At 46.0% G+C, this 24,058-nt stretch overlaps 1 protein-coding gene across 2 annotated transcripts in view; it reads left to right on the top strand.

Moving 5' to 3' along the window:
• Positions 1–24,058, top strand: part of LOC137421784 (arf-GAP with SH3 domain, ANK repeat and PH domain-containing protein 2) — a 170,413-nt gene that overhangs the window by 57,268 nt on the left and 89,087 nt on the right. For both annotated transcript variants that reach the window (XM_078773312.1, XM_078773311.1), the window contains exons 2-6: positions 19,178–19,250; positions 20,570–20,715; positions 20,831–20,905; positions 21,832–21,881; positions 22,448–22,577. In XM_078773312.1, coding sequence (XP_078629438.1) covers positions 19,178–19,250; positions 20,570–20,715; positions 20,831–20,905; positions 21,832–21,881; positions 22,448–22,577 — 474 coding nt within the window. The remainder of the gene's footprint in view (positions 1–19,177; positions 19,251–20,569; positions 20,716–20,830; positions 20,906–21,831; positions 21,882–22,447; positions 22,578–24,058) is intronic.

The following is a 24,058-nucleotide window of genomic DNA, read 5'->3' as shown; positions in this document are numbered from 1 at the left end:
ATAGGTACACCGTATCCCTGTGCATCGTAAGAGGCGACTAAGGTTTGGCGTCAGGAAGGGCATCCGGCCATAAAAACATTGCCTCAAAAAGGGAACCATGATTGTTATGGGGCCCGCAAGGCTAACCAGCTGCTCTAGCGGGGAAAAATGGCCTTAAAACGATCATTCATACATTCATTCTTGTGACATATGCTACCTCTCTGCCAAATTTTGTCGGAATCTGTCCACAACGTTTTGAGATCTTGTTCACAAACAGACAGATAGACAGGGGTGAACACATAACCTCCATCCACCTTTGGTGGTGGAGGTAAAAATTGAAACCTATCATTTCATCAACTCCCCATGGTGTAAACAGTATAGGTTGATAACGATGACTTCATCGGTGAAGTAGTATTCCAGCCATAATTGGTTGAATCGAAATCCTTATCTGAAAAATCAAAAACTTCATTTATCTGATGTAGGACCTGATGTGAGTGAATAATTAAATTTGTGATGTTATTGGTCAAGTGGTCTGGTGGCCATATTGGATTGAAAAAAAAAACAAAAAAAACTTGATAAACATTATTCTCCAGAACCACTTAACAGATCGATGCAAAACTTCATACCCTCGACTAGCCATGGAGAATTTAGTTTGAAATTTGTTTTCATATTCATCATGCAATTTAGCCTTAATGTGCACAAGTGGTCATTAAATATCCTAACAATAAAGCTATGGATAATGGCAGTGTATGTGACATAATAGGGTGCATGGATGATACGGGTATATGGGCCATAATAGTAGCGTGTTCAGTTAATGATGGTATTTTTATTCAGAATGAATGAGTATGCTCTCTGTCAAGTGCCGTTCTAGTTATTTATTATTTCCTTCAAATCTTTTAACGATGTTTTTTTTTCTTGCTTCTCCTGCATGTGGTCGATCAAATGCAAAGAGAGTCTTATATATTTCGAGGCACATTATGCCCTGCATCGATTACATGTGCTTGAATGTTTGTCCAGTGGTTTGTGCTGTTAACACAGCTTAGATACAGAGAGGCAAGTATGCTCACACCTTTGAGCTGTCGAGCCTGAGTTTCAATCCTGACCAAACTTCCATCCTGGTGTTTCACCTGCATGCAATGTGAGGTACAAATGTGGGTACTGTTCCTCAGATGGATGTTAAACTGGAGGGAGGACCCGTGTGCTAACACGGACCATTGGTAGACGTTGATGATCCTATGGTGTTTTTTCCTGAAGTCAGTTGTCGCCGAAACCCTGAACAAATGACAACTGTTGCCCTGACTGACTACTCGGAAGGCAAACACAAACCACCCAGGAACTGGAATTGCAGCACTGACTGTGTTAAGATTATGGTACATTTGATCAATTGAGGAGGGTCGTTCAACTTTGACCTTGGCATTTCTTTACAACTAAAGCTGCATGTTGTTCAAATTTTGGTAACCAAGCTTTTGTATATCGAATCTTGACAAATAACCATTACTTACTACAGGGTGTTCCAAAAAAACCTGGACAACTTTGCTTGTTAATATATTTAGTTCCACAAATGATACAATGGTACCCTTTGTTTTATATGATATAAACTCAAGGTTTTTTTCTTTTGGTTTTTGTTGTATACAAGATCGAGGCTCGTGAAAGAGCTAACATTAATCACACAAAAAGTCAAACCGACACACAAAATAAGGGGAGCGGTAGACAAGATGGGGAGAGGGGGAAGGACACAAATACATTTGAGAGCAAGGCCATCGAGAGAACTGTGGAACTGTGGGAGGGAGAGGGCTTGGGGGGGGGGGGGGGCAGGTGGGAGAGGTAAAAAACACATGGACACTGCAAGGACTGCCAGGAAAGAAGTTGGAATTTCAAAAAAGTGTATCTGGGTTAAAAATTAGCGTGGGTAGAAAAGATCAAGGTTTTGGATGGGGAAAGATAAGAGATGGTGGTGAACAGCTCCAGAAAGACCTGGAGGGAGGAGTGGGATTGAAGGGAGTGGGGGAGTTTGTTCCAGAGGCGGGAGAAAAGGGGAATGAAAGAGTGAAGGTGAGCAGAGAGTCTAGATTTTGACAGTTTTACCATAAGAGGGTTGCTGGCAGATCTTGTGCGACCTTTAGGAATATTTGGGGGACAGAGCACAGAGAGAGCTGGGGGAGCAAGGCCGGAGAGGAGTCGGTTGGGGGAGCAAGGCCGGAGAGGAGTCGGTAGAAGACAGAAAGACCACCAACCTGCCTGCGGTGATTGAGTGAAAGGCCCTCGGAGTTAGCTTCATCGCAGGAGATTCCAATGATTCTGAAAGCTTTGGTTTCAACAGCGTGAAGGCGAGCTAGGTGTGAGGCAGGAGCACCGGCCCAGAGGGGGGAACAGTATTCCATTGAGCTGCGGATGAAAGCCTTGTATGTGGTGAGGAGCTCAGGTGTGCCAAGGAAGGACTTCGCACGACGGAGGATGCCCAGTCGGCGACTGGCTTTGGAGGTCAGCTTGGAAAGCTTCTTTCCAGCTTCTTTCTTTTCAGATCTGGTGGTTTAATGTAAAATAAAATGGCGACTCTACAGGAGAAAGCTCAGTATATCGAATGGTTCATCGAGATGAGATTCAACATGCAAGTTCAGTGTAATTTCCGTACAAATTATGGAAGGAATCTGCCATTGTGGACGAGTATCAGAAAGTGGTACAAGAGGTTTAAGGAGACTGTAAGTTGTCAGAAACAGAAAAGTACCGTCGACAAAGCACAAGTGCAACAGACGTTGAACGAGTGCATGAATCATTTCAACAAAGTCCCAGAAAATCAATCGACCTGCATCCAGAGAACTGGGACCAACCACCACTGAACACAGGATTTTGCATAAAAGACTGAAGCTTTTTGGGTATAATGTGCAGATTCTGCAGGAACTCAAAGCAAATGATGGACCCACACGAAAGGCGTTTGCCTTGGAAATGCTCAGTCGCATAGAGGATGATGAAGATTTTCTGAAAAGGTCACATTCACAGATGAGGCTTGCTTTCACCTATCGTGGAAGGTCAACCGGCACAATGTGATGATCTGGGGCACTCAACATCCCCACACCATCATTGAACACAAACGTCGCAACAGTCAATGTGTGGTGTGGCCTTCTCCATGACCACTAGGAACATAGTAAAAGAGCATCTAGCATTTGTACACTCCACAACTAAGCAACTGTTTTTCCTGTCTATGTACTAGTCTTTCAAACTATTGACAGTGTGAGAATGTGTGGATAATTCAAGAGAAAATGACTAAGTTGTAATATCACTTGAGTCAAATTCGTGTGTGTGTGTGTGTGTGTGTGTGTGTGTGTGTGTGTGTGTGTGTGTGTGTGTGTGTGTGTGTGTGTGTGTGTGTGTGTGTGTGTGTGTGTGTGTGTGTGTGTGTGTGTGTGTGTGTGTGTGTGTGTGTGTGTGTGTGTGTGTGTGTGTGTGTGTGTGTGTGTGTGTGAGATGAATGAATACTTAAACCCTGTTGAACACATCTATTGAAATATTCAACATATCTTGATTCAATACCATGCATGTATATTGTTTGACCAAGTCTTTCTAAATAAATTCAAGTCTGAAATCTGAGAAAGGTAATTGTCGTTTTACTTTTCATGCCTCACTTAAAACTCATTTTTTTCTAGTTTCCTGTTTAAACATGAGATACCTTCAACGTTACGGTACCTCTTTAGCACATATCAACTATATAGTTTGTGGTTCTATTATGCATATTCTAACCATATTGATATAGACCAGTTGAGTTCAGGTTCCCTGGAACCTCTAGTTTGCATTTGTACCACTCCCCTTACAGTTACACACATCAATCCATATACATGTATTATATTTCACCTCTTGTGCCTGGTGTTGGCTTAGCGGTTAGGGTGCCGGCTTAGGATCTGAGGATCCTGGGTTCAAATCCCGGTTGATCGCTGAATTAACGCCAGGGAGGTTGACTCAGCCTGTCATCCTTCCGAGGTCGGCAAATTGAGTACCAGCTTGCTGGGATGAATGATCACGGTGTGTACCCTGATTTAGAATAGGTACACCGTATCCCTGCGCATCGTAAGAGCGTGACCAAGGGTTGGCGTCAGGAAGGGCATCCGGCCATAAAAACCTTGCCTCAAAAAGGGAACCATGATTGTCATAGGGGCCCGCAAGGCTAACCCCCACTCTAGCGGGGAAAATGGCCTTAAAACGATTATTCATTCATTCATATATTCTTGTGCGTTTGTTTCAAATTTCATATTTTGTATTCATTCGTGCATCATTGCTGGTTTTGGTCTCCTTATCCTTTACAGATTGCATCATTAGTCATAAATAATGTAGATAAATGGGTCTCCAAAGGCTTTTTTGCCAATAGATTTGCATCAGGTGGAGGTAAGAAGTAAGACTGCAGGATATGTTTGATGTTCGTGATGTGTGCCAACTTCCACATCCTGCCGAAGAGTGGCCCTGAGTCATAGTCCATACATGGGTCGCTCCTCAACGAGGCAGATCACAGTCTGATGTTGAGTAAATCCTTTGATTCAACACTTCATTACATCAGAGCATTGTTTAACAACATAATAATAATAACTAGAACTGCCACTTTATAACTCCTAGCAGTGATTACTGGGTACCAAGATGTCCTGCTTTGATACAGTCCTGTTTTGATATGGCCTCGCTTTAATACGGCCCCTCATTGATTGGACAACATGACACATGATGTCCTCTTTAAAAAAAAACAACTGGATTCAGAATTGGATTTTAACAATTCAATTCAAGGAAAAAACAACTCTGATTCAAAATATATATACATTTTTAATGGCTGCCACACCATACGACCGATGACGTTTGAATCATCAAACTATATTCCAAAACACTCGTTGATCATGTGCTTGAAGTTTCACATCGACGTTGTAAGCCGTCCTCAGCCTCAGCCAACTCTCTCCACTCTCAACCACCCCCACCTTATCAATATCCCTCCTCACACAATCTTCCCATCTCAACCACAGTCGACCTCTTTTCCTCCTGCCTTGCTCTCTCAACCTATCCACTCTTTGCCATTCTCTTCCTCCATCCGCACGTAGTGTCCATCCAGCTTTTTACCAATCTCTCCCCATCAAGGTCATCTGCACACCAATCTCCCTCAGTTCACCCACCCTCTTTACTCCTGCAATCCTCCTGACTCGATTGTTCTTGCAGACCTGCAGTCTCTGTTGTCTCTGTCAGTATTGTAAAGGTAGGCCGGCATCATAAAAGTATTCCTTCTGAACATAAATGACACCCATGAAGCCACTCCCCTTAAACACAAGTTAAAAGGTGACCACCCATTGGCTTGAAGGCAATTTTTCAATGAGGGTGGAGGGAACATGTTTTTCTTCATTTTTGTTTAAACAAGACAAAGTTTAACAGTGGCGTATCCAGGCTTGTTTGATACTTCAGTTGAAGAGGATAGGTGTGACCCTGGGTGGGGATACCAGTTATCAAATAATGTAAGTATTAAATATTTTTGAAGTCCTGCAAGTCTCTAAACTGTCTGTCACCATGGAAGTGAAGAGATTGCATTGAGAGACTGGTTTATTCTATATTTTTCGAGTCAACAATGAACCAACCATACACTGCGTCAATCCAGTAACTTTGCAGTCACAACAAATAAATTGCAGTTATGATTATATAGTACACAGCTCCTTTCCGATTCCATCTCCAGGCACTGCTTGTCGTCATTGCCGGGCACTGAAGGGGGCCCGGCAATGATGCGCGCTGAAAGGGAGTACTCAGTTTTCACTCTGGTTTCTTGTTTTCTTGTTTGATTGTCTGACGATATCTCAGCCATCCGTTGAGATAGGAAGCTGTAATTTTGGCACAACAGTGAACAAGTGCTTTGGCAAAAACGGTATTTTTCATTTTTTTTATTAAGCAATTAATTGATTATTTTGATTGATCGATTTGTTAGGTACTTATTTATTTTCTCTCTCATCTAGGCAATATCTCAGGCATCTTTTGAGCTACAAAGCTGATATTTGGACACAACATTGACCGAGTGATTTGGCTGTAAATGGTATTTTTGATTTATTGATTTAATTGATTATTTAATTCTACAATTAATTAATTAAATTTCAAAAAGTTATATTCAAATGAAGCAGTGGTGTTTTAGGTATGCTATTAGCCAATTGATTAATAAATTATCTTTTGATTATTATTTATTTATTTTAATTATGTAATCAATTATTGTACACCGCTCCCTTCCAATTACATCTCCATGTGCTACACTCCGGCATTGCCGGGCTCCGAAGGCGCCATGGCAATGTCGCACGTTGGAGGATATGTTATTTATTCATTGGCAAGGGGGCGGTGTACTTTGAATGCAGCTCGACTTGTTTACTATATTATTGTTATTAACATTATTATTTTTTACAAAGACAATGCTACTTGTTTTAATAAACTGAGGCCAATTCCTTACTCCTACGATAATTAGTACACCACTTCTCATTGAATCAACAAAGAACGATACACCGCTTCAATCCAGCAACTTTGCAGTCACGACAAAAGGATTGCAGTGTTACGATTATATTTACTATATTATTATTATTATTACGAAAACAATACCACTGTATTAAGAAACCTGGGTTAATTTGTCTGAAGTGGCCTGAAGGTGAGGCATGAACTATGAAGGCATGAAGCCTAAGGCCTATACGTACTGTGTCGTTGTAAGATCTGTAACGCCTATGCTTTCGATGTTTGATGGTCATTTTAGCAATCTGTTTGTGTTTCACACTGAATGAAAAATGTAAAGGGTAAAGCATGGCGATTGTGATATATGACAGGTTCAACGATATTGTTACGGACCGCGGGCGGATAAGGTGTTGATTGGCCGAGCGGATGGCGACCGCGGCCCGAACTATTAACAATGACTAAGACCCGATTCCTTAAACGTGGGCCAAATCGTGCCACAGGTTTTCAATGGGGAAAAGACAAAGACGACACGGATGTGAAGAAGAGGAAGACGAAGGCAAAAGGTTGGAAATACTACTATTATTTATTTACTATTTACACAATTGAAAGAAACCAAGGAGGAGGAAAGATCAGAAAATAATTTACAGAAGAAGAAGAAGTGGACACAGTGAAAATTCTAGCTTACCTATTAGTCTTAATTAATACCCTGGACAGAACACACGAATGGGGAATGAAGGCAGGAACGGATCGCTGGAGGTGGATGGCTTGGCGGGAGAGGAAGGTTCAGCGGGGATCGGTCGGGCTGGAAGCGGACAGCCGCCGTCAATATTCGAGCTGCGATCGCCAAAACCGCCGCGGTTCCAAACTGCGCGGCGAAGCTCCTCCGGTGCACCGGGCGCTCTCCAAAGCTGCTCCGGTCTCTCTCACGTTCCTCTGGTGGAACTCTAAGAACGCAATCGTTCGCTCTCCGTGCTGCCGTGGGGACGTCGGGTGCTTTCTCAGGACTCCTTTCTTAAACGCAACCACCTTGGACTTGGACTCCTCTCTTTCTTGGAACCTTTTTGGACTTCTCTCTTTAACGCAACCTTGGTGCAACTCTTTCTTGGCACTTCTGTCAAAGGCTTCCGCGCGCGCTTTTTATAACGCCACGGGCGATCAAGCCGCCTCCTCCAGGACACGCCTATCGGTGAGCTCGCCTCGGCCCTGATTGGTCGGCACGGGCTCTCTGGCTCCACCCTTGATGACGATGGGCGGGCACGCCCAGGATTCGGCGGCTCCTCCCCCTTCTTCTCTAAGCCCACCTCGTGGCTAATGGAGTCGCGGTGAAAACCGCCCAGCAGCTGCGGCGAATGCAGTTGGCAATAGAGGCTTTGTGAATGAAAATGAAAGGAGATCTATCTATTTGAATTCGGTGCAATGGAGTGTCAATTAATGGAAGACACAGCCTTAACCTACATAGAATAAGGAAATAAACTACCAACAAGCAGGGAATCTATGATTGGCTAACGTGATTGTTTATGACCTAATTACGGGACGCCCTTTTGACCTTTATACACAACTGGAGGAAGGAGGGCGATATTTTTACAACAATAAAAAAACACAATCCTCATATCAACACTGCACCCTCCTCCTCTTAGGCACGTCCCGGGCCTATTACATTTACGTTTAGTGTGGCACGTAGGTGTAGTTCCCTCTACATTTAACCTGACCCTGAGTGTGACAGTTTTAAAACATAAATAAATATGTCCCGCTGCTCCATTGCACCCTGCCTAACAGATTTACGCCCACAGCTAACCGAATTGCGGAATGGTCTTCAAACTATAACACTTACGGTGGGGGCGCATTATTTACAACGACGCTACTTTTATTTACAATACGCAACCCAGGACCTGTGATTGTTCTTTTGGGGGGAGAGACAGTCTGCTCTGCATCGACGCACCATGAAGCACCCAAAAACACACCAAAAACACCATCAAGCACCAATCGGTGCACGGTCACCACAGTTCTACAATAAAAATAACCAAACAAACCCTTGGTGGTGTCTTGCTCTTCGGCTCCCTCTGCTGGCTATTGATCTCTTCCAGTTGTTGTCATCTTCTCTGCTGGCGGCCTATTTGGACTAATAAAAGTGCACAAAACGTGTCCATTTTTATTTATTTATGGCCCACAGGGCCGACTATGTATGGTTCACCTGTGGGGCATAGGTGCCCTGTGACCAAGGTCCGCCAGCAAGATCTCGGGCCTTCATGGCCGGTTCCAGCAGAGGGGCCATGCCCCAACCCATGGGGTCCATGAGTGGTGCTCAGCCACAGACATGTGGTCCATAAGGTGGTGCATCGATGCAGACAGCTGTGGTTGCGAGAGTTTCGGGCACACAATGGCGGACTCACGCACGCTCCCAGTGGCGCACAGTCCTCGTGTGGGAGACAAGGGGGGGGGGGGGGAAGACAGATGAGCGAGGGGTAAGGTCACAAGGGTACACATCAATAAAGGCAATGCAAGGCGAGGTGCGTATGGAGACGGAGCGGAGAAAAGCTCGTCCCTACCGTACGTCACCCCCCCTGTCACCTACTCTACCCTTGCCCTTACCACATATTTACAACAATCTACACATTTACAAATTCGTCGCTAATGTCTTGTCTTCCCCATATCTCCCCTACACCAAATTCGTCTTCACAATCCCTCTAATTCAAAATTTGCCATCACCAATTCATCATCAATCCTCATAAGGAGGGAGAGATGGAACATCAGCACAATGTCACACCCACGTCATGATGCATTTCACAATCTAAACATTTGCACAATAAAATAATAAAAACATGGCATGGTGTGGAGTCCTGTCACCTCAGGTGAGTGGATGCAGATGGTGCAAGGAGATTCTTAATCCTAACTACTTTCTAAATGACTTTAACACACTTTACACGACCCGGGGTCTTCCCTGCCAATCCATTGGCCAACTTACACTATGGGTTCTAAAAACCAATTCCCATTGACCAAACTGTGGTGCTTCTCAATTTGGGGTCTCACTCCCCCGATTCATCTCCCGGTGCCCTTGCACAATTTCAGGACTGGGGCGTGTGGCTCTCCCAGCAGGTCTACCCACCTGCATACCTCCACCACTGTAGTTGCCTCCGAGCTGACCTGCTCCTCACCTAACCTATCTAATTGGGGAAGGCCCCTCCTGGCTCTCACCCCTCGGTGCCCTTTGGCACTGGGCTACCCGGGTCCGTCCTCCGGATCCTCGGGCCCCATCCACAACAACTCTACCGGCTCCCAGAGCCCACCTGCGGCCTCACCTGGCCGACATCCTCACAGTGGTGGAGTGCCCAATCAACTACACACACTAACAGGCCACACGCCCAGCCATTTCCACGTCACTAATGCACCCATCCAAACTCCATTCTTCCACACGCACCACAGATGCCAATATCCAACCACAATTTACCTGTACCCTCTACCTAACTCTTAAACTACCCTCCCCGGGTATTCGTGATGGGGTCCATCCTCCTTTCCCCCATCCACACCTTCGCACCATCCACTCCACTCCACAGTTTCCACCATACTCACTCCACGACCATCCATTCCCTACTCCATATATTCCACACTCCATGTATTTCACACAACCATCCTCCATTCACCTGTAGTTGCACAGCTGTGCAATCACACCTGGTGCCACCTGCACCCTCCTTCCTCCCTGGACCATTTGGTCAACACAACACGCAATCACCACTACTCAGTCATACACTGCTCCATACACCTGTTCAGTTGCACACCTGTGCAATCTCAATACAACTCACAATCACAATCAGTTACTCATACCCTGCTCAATACACTTTCGATCCTCATGCACACGGCATCATCTCATCTAACTACTCCCCTCTGGAACTTGCGCTTCCCAGTCGCCCCTTTAAACTATTGCGCTCCCTCGTCATTATCATCCAACTACCCTCTCTATGTCCCCACTACCGGTTCAATGTTGCTACCTAAACCTTACCGTTACCTATGGTCAATCTCTAAGTCCCTACACACGATATCCTAACCCTCCCGGGCTAGTTTTCACTGCCATAAACCCCATAACTAGTGCTCCTTTGCGCCCGCTGTGAGAGATGGCAGAGTTGCCATCCCATCACATCGGGTATCTCTCACTATAAATTTTGCTCCCCAAATTCCAGCCAATTAAAAATTTGCCAATCACTACCAATCATCACTGCCAATCCTTGCCAATCATCAAATTTTGTTTTTCAATTTCGGGTCCAAAACACTATCTTCATCACAGTCTACTCACTAGAGCCTCTCGGTGCGCCATTTCATCTCTAAAGCTCGGCTTCGCACAGCCGAGCAATGAATGCGGGTTGGTTGGTGCCAGCGGTTGGATGCGTCCGGCACTCAGTGCAGGGAAGGACGCTTACCCGGGCCGAGATCCCACGCACCATCTCGGCACGGAGCCGTCCAATGGCCCGATCTCGCCCTACCGGAACGCCTCCACAAAAAGGGGTCGCCATGACGACCCTTCCTACCGGGCCGCCCGTTCCGCCTAGCGGAGCACGGACGCGGCCGTTCAGAGCGCGGCCCGGCGTGGATCCCGCATGGCGGTTCTTTCGAAACCGCCGCGGTCACAATCCCCTCTGGTCCCCGCGGCACACGAAGCCCGGCACGCACCGAAGGCCCGCTTCGGCTATAAGTCGCTCTAACCGCTAACCCAGTTAGCGTCGATGCTCCACTCGCATGCTTACACCCCGCAGCCCGTTCCTTGCTCACACATCCAGCTGTCTCCATGCCATTTGTCATTGCACCTTCTCTTACACACCCAGGTACACTCATTCCCCTCACAGACTTGGTCACACACCTGACTACCGCACACCTTTGCACACACTCGTCGTTCGCACACCTCACCAACACACCTTCGCGCCCCCTCCTCGGTCACCTCCTCTGTGACAACCACGGGTGTGCACTCACTTGCACACCCAATCACGTGCCTCACTACCAACTCCAGTGTGCATTCCCATACGCGCTCTACTATTCCAGGTGTGCATCCTTTCATTCCAGGTGTACATCCTCTCACCTGCCACAACCAACTCATGCTCCGTGTCACTCTTACTACTCTTACCACCACACTCGGTCGCGCATTCACCCTTACTCTTGGCAGCGCACTCTGTACCCATACACTCCTCTGTTACACACCTTTCTCGCGCATCCTCTTGCGCACACTCTCCCGTTACACCCTCCGTAACACTCACCACAGTTGTGCCTGCTTCCGTTACATCCTCTGTAACACTCCCCATCCTGCGCTTCCATGTGCCCCCTCGCACACGCGCTACAACCAACTCACTCTCGACAGCACACTCTTTCCTCATGCACCCGTCCATTACACACCTTTCTCGCGCATCCTCTTGCGCACACTCTCCCGTTACACCCTCCGTAACACTCACCACAGGTGTGCCTGCTTCCGTTACATCCCCTGTAACACTCCCCACGACTCGCTTCCATGTGCCCCCCCCCCCCGCACACGGGCTACGACCAACTCGCACTCGACAGCACACTCACTCCTCGGCGCGCACTTTTTCCTCACACACCCCATAGTCGGACATTCTCGCACACCTCCTCTGTCCATACACTCCGTACCTGTCGCACACTTCACCAGCGGCCTCTCACGAACACCCGGGTCCAAACCAACCCCCAAGCCGACTGAAGCTTCCCTCACACCATATACATTTCCGCGTATATCGCCACTCACCTCGGCACCTCGTCTCCGCACCTCCTGTGCCATCTGCAAACTTTTTATTTGGTCAGCAAGTACATCATTATGATTTGAGCACAGACCTTGTACATAATCCATCACCTCCTCCTTTATCTCTTTTTTAGTTTCCCTCCGTCTCTTCTTAATTTCGCTCACCCCCTCTTCCACCTCTAATTTTTCCTTTACCTCCCTCATTTTCCGATGCGCCCCTTCAATTTCGTCCTCTAAGGCCACCTTGACAGTTTCTATGTGCGTCCTCACCTCCCGGTCCTTCGTCTCCATTACTTCTGTCACCTCTTCCAACCTCTTCCAACCTCTTCCAACCTCTTCGTCAACCCCTCATGTACCATCTGACATTCCTTCTTTGTCGCTATTAATTCGTTCTTGATGTCTTTTTGTGTCGCTTTTAACCCCCCGATTATTGCAGTGTTCTTTTCCACTTGGTCCACGAGTTCCTTTTGTGCCACTGTCAGCTGTTCTACTCCCCTCGTCAGATCCTCTATGCCCCCCTGTAACCTAGCCGTATTATTCCTCACCTCTTTCTCCATACGCTTCTCACCTTGCTTTACCTCCTCGCGTACCCCCGAGACCTCCTCGCTTACACCTCGTCTGATCTCCTCTCCCATTTCTCCCATCTCTTTGGTAGATGCCACCCTCATCTGTTCCAACTCATCCCTCTGGGCATCCAATTTGGTTTCTACCCCGATTTTCACCTCCTTTATCTGCTCTCCCATTTGTTTAATTTCCTGGGCCGATTGCTCCCCTATTTCCCGCAATTTTTTTTTTTTTTTTTTTTTTTTTTTTTTGGATACTGAATCGAGGCTCGTGAAAGAGCTAACATTTACTTCACAAACAAATCGACCAGACAAACAAAATACACAAAAAGAGGGAGCGGAAGACAAGATGGGGAGAAACGGGGAAGCACACAAACACAACATCCGAGAGCAGGGAGATGTGTGGAAGGGAGAGGGCCCGGGGGGAGGAGGCATGGGAAGGGGGGGGGGGGGAGGGAGAAGTATAAAGCACAAGGACACCAAGGACTTCCAGGACAGAAGTTGGTATTTCAAAAAGGGGAATTGGGGTGAAATTAGCGGGGGTAGAAAAGATCAAGGTTTTGGATGGGGGAAGATAAGAGATGGTGGTGAACAGCTGTTTTAAAGACTTGGAGGGTGGAGTGGGATTGAAGAGAGTGAGGGAGTTTGTTCCAGAGGCGGGAGAAAAGAGGAATGAAGGAGTGAAGGTGAGCAGAGAGTCTTGATTTTGGCAGTTTAACCAAAAGAGGGTTGCAGGCAGATCTTGTGCGACCTGTAGGAATATTTGCGGGACAGAGCCCAGAGAGAGCTGGGGGGGCAAGGCCAGAGAGGAGTCGGTAGAAGACGGAAAGACCACCAACCTGCCTGCGGTGAGTGAGTGAGGCCCTTGGAGTTAGCTTCATCGCGGGAGATTCCAATGATTCTGAATGCTTTGGTTTCAACAGCGCGAAGGCGAGCTAGGTGTGAGGCAGGAGCACCAGCCCAGAGGGGAGAGCAGTATTCCATTGAGCTGCGGATGAAAGCCTTGTATGTGGTGAGGAGCTCAGGTGTGCCAAGGAAGGACTTCGCACGACGGAGGATGCCCAGTCGGCGACTGGCTTTGGAGGCCAGATTTGAAATGTGTTTTTTTCAGGAAAGATCATGGCAGATAGTGAGACCCAAAAGCTTGAGTGACAGAACTTCTTGGAGAGGATTATTCAGAAAGTGGATGGGAGGGTTGTCCAGTCGGTCTTTTCGGAGAGACATCGTAAGAGTGTGAGATTTGTCAGGATTGAAAGACATGTTCCACTTGTTTGCCCAGTCTGTGATTTTGTCAAGGTTTGCAGAGAGTGAGGAGGCTGCGGACTGCCGATCTGAGGGATGAAGAATGGAGCGACAGAGAGTAGAGTCGTCAGCAAAGAGATAGAGAGGATTTTCAAGAGAGTCAGAGAGATCATTGATAAAAATTTTAAAAAACCACCTTTAGAGGCCATTTTACCCCGCAAGCGGGGGTTGGCCTTTTTCGGGAACCGTGGTTGTTGTTTTTCGGTCCCCTTTTTGAAGCAATGTTTTGTGGCCGGATGCCCTTCCTGACGCCAACCCTTTTTGCCGCCTTTAACGACAAGCAGGGAATTACCAGTGAACTGGTACTCAATTTGCCGACCTCGGAAGGATGACAGGCTGAGTCAACCCCCTTGGCGTTAATTCAGCGATCGACCGGGATTCGAACCCAGGATCCGAGGATCCTAAGCCGGCACCCTAGCCGCTAGCCCAACACCAGGGTCTAGCCCAACACCAGGGTCTGAGAGATCATTGATGAAGACCAGAAAAAGCACAGGGCCCAGAACACTGCCTTGGGGAACTCCAGCCTGAACAGGAAGAGGAGATGAGAGAAACCCATTCAGGGCCACACATTGACTACGACTAGAGAGGAAGTCCGCCAGCCATGCATGGAGATTTCCATGGATACCAAAAGAGGAGAGTTTGGTGAGCAGAGCGGGGTGCCAGACTGTATCGAAGGCATGTGATATGTCAAGGGAGACTGCTCTAATTTCCTGTTTGGCATTGAGGACCTCCATCCATTGTTGAGAAAGCAGAAGCAGCATGTCCAGAGTGGAGTGTCCAGGTCTGAAACCAAATTGATGATCAGAGATCAAGCTATTGGAGAAGAGGAAAGATTTCATATCTGAAGCAATGATGGATTCCATGACCTTGCTGATAATTGGGAGAAGGCTGATTGGTCTGTAGTTGCTGGGATCTGTTTTTGCACCTTTTTTGTGCAAAGCGGTGATGTTGGCAGATTTCCAAGCAGATGGAAGATGACCTTGAGCAAAAGAGAGGGTGAAGAGAACAGAGAGAGGGAGTGAAAGAGCGGAAGAACAGGATTTTAGGACCCGTGGGCTGATGCCGTCAGGTCCAGTTGCAGAATCAGAGTCGAGGGTTGACAGACACTTTTCCACCTTGTCAGGAGGAAAGGACACAGAGTCCAGGAGCAGCTGGGTACGACTGGGTACGGTGGGTACAGAGAGGGATGGGTTTGGGACACAAGATTTAGAGGCAAACACAGAGTTGAGGCATTCGGCTTTTTCACGTGCGGAGTCAGCCGTGTGGCCATTTAAGATGAGGGAGGGGATGGAGGGGGAACAAACACCAGAAACAGATTTTACCAGACGCCACCAGGATTTGGAAGAGGGAGACAGATAAGAGAGTTCGGTCCTGAGGACGGAGAGATATTGTTTCCTGGCTCTCCTGAGGGTGGACACACACTTGTTTCGGGCTTTGTGAAAGGAAATGAGATTTCCTTCTGTTGGATTTGCTTTCCAGGAGACGAAAGCAAGTTGTTTCTGGGCAATAGCCTCACCACGGGAGGAAGGGTATGACAACTGAAGACGAGAAGGGATAAAACTGTGCATGAGAGAGAGCAATTTACTCTGGAAGAATTCCCAGGATGAGTTGATGTCAGAGGCAGTAGAGATGGGAGACCAGTCCAGATGATTGATGGCTGCTTGAAGACCGTGCCAGTTGGCCTGAGTGAAATGCCAGACTCGTCGACGCTGAGGAGGCTCTCTGAAAATGGTCAGAGAGATGTCCACTTTAACAAGCACATGATCAGAAGAGCCGATTGGAGCAGAAGAAGAGCAGCAGACATTTTCAGGGAAGTTAGTCATAACCAAGTCCAGAAGAGAAGATTCTCCGTTGACTGAGATCCGGGTTGGGAAATTGACAGATTGTGTCAGTCCCAGTGAGTCACAGAAGTCCTTTGCTGAAGAGCCATGGCTGGTGAGAGAGGTACCCACCCCCAGCCAACTAGCATGGTGACAGTTGAAATCACCACATATGAGGAAGAGAGAGTTGGGATGGGTAGATAGAAGTTGGTCCATATTATCAGAATTTTTGTTTTCCATCTTGTTTTCTAACCCCCCTAACCCATTTTTCACCCCCTCTATCTGATTCTCCTGGGCAGCCATTCTATTTTCCACCCCCGTTAACCCATTTTTCACCCCTTTTATCCCGTTGTCTAACCCCTCAAATGTATTGTCTAACCCCGCAAATATATTGTCTAACCCCGCAAATTTAATGTCTAACCCCGCAAATTTACCCTCAAATTTCTTGTCTAAACCCTCCAATTTAGCTTCTAGCCCCCCGATTTGGTTTCCTAGTCGCTCCCCCATTCTGTTTTCCATTTTCTCACTATCAGCCCTCCTTCTGTCTTCCATTTCTTTCATTTCCCTGCTTCTTTTTTCGTTGTCGCACTTCGACTCTGCCATGTATTCGCTGAACCGTGCCATGAACTGCTGCATGTCAAACGGCTGCATGTTAAAGCCCGCTGAAACAGCGGGCTCGGCTACCGCGCGCTCGTGCGAGGTGCCATTTTGCACCTCTCCAACCACGTGCGCGATGGCGCCATTTTGTGCACCTGAAGCTCCCTCAACCACATTGCCATTGTTCTCCTCCATTTCCTCCCTCTGGTCCTGGGTTACCCCTAACCCCTCTTCTAGTTCCCCCACTGGCATCCGATCACCTTGACCAGCCATGGCACGATTTCCAAATTTAAGATCCCAGACACCAATTGTGACGGACCGCGGATAAGGTGTTGATTTGCCGAGCGGATGGCGACCGCGGCTCGAACTATTAACAATGACTAAGACCCGATTCCTTAAACGTGGGCCAAATCGTGCCACAAGTTTTCAATGGGGAAAAGACAAAGACGACACGGATGTGAAGAAGAGGAAGACGAAGGCAAAAGGTTGGAAATACTACTATTATTTATTTACTATTTACACAATTGAAAGAAACCAAGGAGGAGGAAAGATAAGGAAATAATTTACAGAAGAAGAAGAAGCGGACAAAGTGAAAATTCTAGCTTACCTATTACAGTCTTAATTAATACCCTGGACAGAACACACGAAACAGACTACGAGCAAACTCACACGAATGGGGAACGAGGCAGGAACGGATCGCTGGAGGTGGATGGCTTGGCGGGAGATGAAGGTTCAGCGGGGATCGGTCGGGCTGGAAGCGGACAGCCGCCGTCAATATTCGAGCTGCGATCGCCAAAACCGCCGCGGTTCCAAACTGCGCGGCGAAGCTCCTCCGGTGCACCGGGCGCTCTCCAAAGCTGCTCCGGTCTCTCTCACGTTCCTCTGGTGGAACTCTTAGAACGCAATCGTTCGCTCTCCGTGCTGCCGTGGGGACGTCGGGTGCTTTCTCAGGACTCCTTTCTTAAACGCAACCACCTTTCACTCCTCTCTTTCTTGGAACCTTTTTGGACTTCTCTCTTTAACACAACCTTGGTGCAACTCTTTCTTGGCACTTCTGTCAAAGGCTTCTGCGCGCGCTTTTTATAACGCCGCGGGCGATCAAGCCGCCGGCCTCCAGGACACGCCCATCGGTGAGCTCGCCTCGGCCCTGATTGGTCGGCACGGGCTCTCTGGCTCCACCCTTGATGACGATGGGCGGGCACGCCCAGGATTCGGCGGCTCCTCCCCCTTCTTCTCCAAGCCCACCTCGTGGCTAATGGAGTCGCGGTGAAAACCGCCCAGCAGCTGCGGCGAATGCAGTTGGCAATAGAGGCTTTGTGAATGAAAATGAAAGGGGATCTATCTATTTGAATTTGGTGCAATGGAGTGTCAATTAATGGAAGACACAGCCTTAACCTAACTAGAATAAGGAAATAAACTACCAACAAGCAGGGAATCTATGATTGGCTAACGTGATTGTTTATGACCTAATTACGCGACGCCCTTTTGACCTTTATACACAACTGGAGGAAGGAGGGCGATATTTTTACAACAATAAAAAAACACAATCCTCATATCCACAACAATATGTTCGGCCTGAACGGCACAGAAATCAAAATGGCGGTATGTGGAGTCAGCCGTCGTACGCCATAATGACATCACACGTAATTGCATCACATCATCCCTGTCATGTGACCATATCCTCAGCTCTGATTGATGTACATTTGTGAGGGACATACGTACATACGGACAGACAAACACTGTTCTAGATGGCTTTGCCCTATGGGCTACGTCGTAAAAATGACACTACTTCAGTATGATTTGTGGAGGAGTATGTAGCGGCCAACTCTTCTAAACAGAACAAAGACTTGTTGCATGCAGCATTTTGGGTGAAAAGCTGGCAGTTTATATTCTGTATATTATATCCTACATATGTATATTATATACTGTAAAAACTGGCAGCAAAAAATATACCCATTTTCGAAAACTACTCCACATCATTTTAGTATTATAAAAGCCTCACACATGCACGGTTTGACTTATTTCTTCATCTCAAACTGGATTTTGACTGGTCATTTTAATTGCTCCTCTTGATTTCCATAATTGTGGACTTTTATGGTGTAATATTTTTTTACTTCACTTCCACTGCAGTTTCGTCGCTGACAATCTGACCATGCGGCTAGTAGCACTGGGGTTACATCTTACCAGTGGCAGTTCCAAAAGATTGACCTGACAAAAGCCTAGATTTTTGGAAATTTTGCTAGGTTTGGCATCCTAGAGTTTCTGCAGAGGGTCTAAGAACTGATAGAGCAGAGACAGCACTATTGGAGAGTAGACGGTAGAAAAAGACCACAGACCTGCATGATATGTGAGAGCAACAGAGCGTGTTCCTTGGCCTCATCACGGGAGATTCCAATAATTTTGAGAGCTTTAGATCCCATAGAATCCAGGAGAGGCAGATGTGATGCTGGAGTACCTGTGGTATCGATGTAAAAGTTTTTATTTGCTTGTTCGTTTTGTATGTTTCTTTACTCTTTCAAACATGTCATATGGACATGAACATTTGACAGGAAATGTTTGCTGAAGGCTGTAGTATGAAGGGAAATTTTGTTTTTCATTGTTGGTCGAGATAAATTTTTGAAGGCTTGTATTGTTGTTTTGACATGGAATTCCCATGGTTTACACAAATGGAATTTACTAAGGAAACGCATTTTGTGCATCGTCATTACATGGTAATCAGTTGAGGCCAACAGATGTCTTCCCTTTATTGGTTTCAGAACTTGGATGCTGACCGTGTAGCTCTGCAGAAAATGAGGAAATCTATCAAGTCGATTCAGACTTCTGGACTTGGTAAGTGCAATCTTGCATCCTTTACTCATTTGTGAGTTCACACAATCAAAAACATGTTCTCCATAATGTTACCCCCATGAGTAATTTGCTGCTGGAACAGGTAGTATACGTAATGCTCAAAGTGACATTGAAATGAGTGCCATTTGGCATTGTCTATCCACTGCATCACAATGTTGCCAACACAGGCTGATGCTTAGGGAAAGTATCAACAATTTGCATGAAAGAATATAGACGTTTTGGTTCACGAGTTATCAAGTGACCACAATATTCGTCGTGTGTGCGTCTGTCTGTGTGTGTGACTGTGTGTGTGTCTGTGTGTCCGCAGCATAACTACCAGATATCATCCGATCTTGATGAAACTTGGGTGGGAGGTTGATATCATGATCTGGTTGTGTCATACGTAGAGTGGGCGTATTGCGCCCATTGTGGGCGGAGCCACGCCCGAAAAAGATGTCTTTTTAGGGGGTAATCGATTTCAAGCTACATCTTCTCCGAGGGGTTTGGTGGAATCTGACAGGGGTTTCGATATTTGGTTAGGCCAATGTCATGTGTCTAGCCCCACGGAGCTCGATTTTTCATTTTTGCCAGGTCAAGGTCACAAGGTCACAAAATTTAGAAAAGTCGATTTTTGATGGTTTTATTGCATTGTTTGCTTCCTGATGGGGTGAAATGTCGTACATGATCTTATATTATCACATACATCATGAAATACAAGTTTTCCAAATTTTTTAAAAGGAATTTCGACCTTTGACCTTTGAAGGTCACAAAGGTCAAAGTTTCCAAGTTGTCAGAATCGAACCGAATTTTCGGTATTGTGTAGCTAACTAACCTCATAACTGATTATACATTATTTTCTATCATTTCAAGGTCAGTAACCTTCGTTTTGACATTTCAAGGTCACAAAGGTTAAATTTTCCAAGTTGTTGGAATCGAACCGAATTTTCGGTATTGTGTAGCTCTAGTCTCATAACGGATAATACATTCCTATTTATGTATTTTCAATGTCGGTTTTGACCTTTGTCATTGAATACCGTTCGCTCGTGAACCATCGTCGTCTCCTGACTTGTTCAACTTTATATTTGCATCAAATCAAACCCCAAGGGGAAGTGTCCTGAAGAAAGGTGGAGGGAATTGGCCATTAAAAAATGTGTAAATAGGCTTTTGTTCATGCATCGCAGTACAACTCGTTGAGCTATCTTTGTCCTTTTAAACGTTATCACACCTGCTTTCTTTCCGCATCACAATTTGAGGTATTGGGATGGAGCTGCTGACTGTAAACAGCTGCTTCGTTTTTTTTTGTCTTTTTTTTTGTCTATTAGCCCATGCTGAGGACGAGGACATGTACTGGCAGTCACTGGAGAAGGTTGCGAACAATGTTATGAGTCGAGATGACCCAAACCTCGGCGAGGCTTTTCTCAGGTTTTCTTCATTCACAAAAGAGCTTGCTGCTCTTTTCAAGAACCTGGTGAAGTACCCCATTTTCCACTGGAAAGCCTCCATGTAATGCTTCCTCAGCTGTAGCACAGCATCATATGGGGTTCTGTTTTAATTGTCTGTTATATGGTTTGTTGCGTCCACAGGTGCAGAATCTGAACAATATTGTGGTCTTCCCACTGGACTCTTTGCTCAAGGGAGATCTCAAAGGGGCCAAAGGGGTACGTTTTGCATGTTTGTGATTGAGCAAAACACACTTGTAACCTTTGTACAATAAAGCCAAACCTGCAGTGCCGTCAATGCTGGCCACTGATTGCATCCTATCCGAATGCTTGATGTTAGACCAGCCAGAGTTCCGTTTCACAAGTAGTATACCTCTTTTAACCAGTTTCTCATTGAAGAGACTGTCCCATTGTTCTGTATCCCTGAGTTTGGTGAATATGCAGCTCCTTTTGGCATGGTGAGCTTCCTGCAGGGTGAGACGCAATGCCTGTGTTTGGATTGAATTAATGACTGTGTCAGGGATGCTTGGCAGGGCTTCTTTTGAGCTTTGGAGCTGAAAGGGCCACAACGGGTGGGGTGGTGGGCATGGAGATTGGTGGGAGTGGAGTGGGGGGGGGGGGGGGGGGGGGGTGAAGGGTGCGGTTTACCACATTTACAGGACACCTGGCTCTGTCGGCTATGTCATTATTGAAGCATCGTGCTATAGTTTTCTTAATTTCGTGTTTTCTTTGCTTGACCATCCAGTTATTCATCATACCTTTGAGCTTTGTTATAACTCTAGCTTTCACCTTCAGAGATGTACTTGTGAGGTGCGAGTATTGTCTCGTCACCAATAACCTATCATGTTAAAACGATAGGTGCTCATGGTAATATTGACATAAATGCTTCATTTTGCTCTCCAAAGTGATGACTATTCATAATGCAGCTTACACTATCGCTGGCAAAATGACTGCTTTGCCTCGGCAGTGTCCAGATTCGGTTTTGAGGGCATGATGGGTTAATGCCAACTCTTAAAAATTTTTGGGGGTGGGTAGGGGGGGGGGCAAGGGAAGAGGGGCTGTGGGGGGAGTGAGGGTGCTATATACTGTATTGAGTTGTCAATTTGTCTGAATAATTCATCTAAGTGGATGTTTGTGATGTGCAGGACCTCAAGAAACCCTTTGACAAGGCCTGGAAAGACTACGAAGCTAAGTTGTGAGTTCTATCTGCGTCTTTGTGCAATTTAATTCGTGATTCAACCCTGTTGCATCTGTGAAGGTCAAATTGCCCTTCTGGGGGGGAAAAAACCAATGATTTCCTGGTTGGCTGTGGAGATTTGCTTGTTTGATTGCGATCACTCCATTCCCGTGTTTCAGGATTAGGCTACCGCAAGGAAATGAGATAATTTGCACGATGTTAATTGCACTTGCGAGTAATGGTGCCTTGACCAATCGGAGCAGATAAAATTGATAGTGCATAGGACATCCTGTTCTCTGACTCTACTTCACAGAATTTTATCTTTGGAAAAGCTTGATTGCTGTTTCGATTAACAAGTTAGATAAGAAAATGATTAACATGTTAAATTGACTTTTTCCCTTCCCCTCATCCTGCCTTTTTATCTCCTCGATAGGCATTGTATAAGACTGCAGTTGGATAACATTTCAAATAATTTCAGCTGCCCTACGTCAGGACCGACGAGGTGGAAAGTTGTAACGACTGAGGGGTACAAAACCTGTCTGTACCCATCCCTCTGGGCTCTTTATTTGGCCCTATTTTCACAGCCAGAAGATTGAGAAAGAGAAGAAAGAACATGCGAGACAACACGGAATGATACGTTCTGAGGTGACTGGTGCTGAGATCGCTGAGGATTTGGATAAAGAGCGCCGACTTTTCCAGTTACACATGTGTGAGGTGAGTGTGCTTTACACCACTTTGGTGCAATGATATTCCACTCAAGCTGAACTGTAACTGAATATAAATTTTGAAAAAGATTGATTCTCAGACACTGTAATCTTTAATAATCTGCTCTATATCTCTGCGAAGTATGCCAACTGCAGTGTGAAGTATTTGATTCTCACTGTTGCTATCACAACCATCCTCATCCTCATTCTCAATCAGCTCTGGGTGAATATCGAATTCTAATAAGTCTTGCATTTTTTTTCGAGCAAATATCTTGCTGTAATCGTGTTTGAACAGACTCTATATATGGCAATCCTTTCTGACTATAAAACGATATCTTGTCTCCACAAATTTTGTGAATTTTTTCCTTGATGAAAAAGGATCTGTGGGCTTGGCAGTGTTGGGATTCACACCCATATTAACCAGACATTATTTGTAGTGCTTCCATATTTCAGGAAGAAGCACAATCATTCCACCGTGTAGCTTCTTCTTAAAGTCTGAGTAAACCGTTCTTGCTGCCTTGTCGTGGGTAGATTTTGCACAATCGCTTACTATTTTTCGTTTACAAGCATCAATGTTTCTTTCAGATGTATAGCTTTGATAGCATTTGCAAATGAACCATGTATTGGTGCTCAAGATGTTGATTCTGCCCGTACTTGTAGATGGTTCTTGTTGTCCCTCCGTAACTGTCCCTTTAAGCCGTGGGCCTACCACATCAGTCTGTCTACAAAACAAAGAAAGTAGGGAATTAGATGTTGTCACAATACCAAACATACAACACGTAAATATTGAAATCATATGGCTTTATGCAACTTGGGCAGCTAGCTTTACCCTTTATTCTAAAAATGGTCAAAGATGGTTCTGATACTTTCCTGCAGTATAATTCATTATACAATCTCAACAAAAGTGTGTAAAAAAATACATTAAATTTTTCACATATTGAATGTCAAAATAGTGGCCATTTTGATTACATCATTTGACAATGTTCCAAGTAATGGATTCTAGGTAACTTTGGCTTCTTTTAGTATAGGCCAAAACCTTGTACAGATATCAAATTTAGCTGCCATAACATTTAACAAGTATAAGAATTCTCTTTACAAGGAAAAACATGGAATGACATCATCGCTACTACAAAGGCAGAGGAAATACATCAATAACATGACAAAAAACCACATTTCCAAGCTGGCCTCCAAAGCCAGTTGCCGACTGGGCATCCTCCGTCATGCGAAGTCCTTCCTTTGGCACACCTGAGCTCCTCACCACATACAAGGCTTTCATCCGCAGCTCAATGGAGTACTGCCCTCCCCCTCTGGGCTGGTGCTCCTGCCTCACACCTAGCTCGTCTTCACGCTGTTGAAACCAAAGCATTCAGAATCATTGGAATCTCCCGCGATGACGTCATCTCCGAGGGCCTTTCACTTACTCACCGCAGGCAGGTTGGTGGTCTTTCCGTCTTCTACCGACTCCTCTCCGGCCTTGCTCCCCCAGCTCTC

The sequence above is a fragment of the Myxine glutinosa genome, chromosome 2 (genome assembly GCF_964187855.1).
Source record: "Myxine glutinosa chromosome 2, kmMyxGlut1.1, whole genome shotgun sequence".
NCBI lineage: Eukaryota > Metazoa > Chordata > Myxini > Myxiniformes > Myxinidae > Myxine > Myxine glutinosa.
The sequence above is the reverse complement of the archived record's forward strand: the minus strand, read 5'-3'. Positions and strand labels throughout refer to the sequence as shown.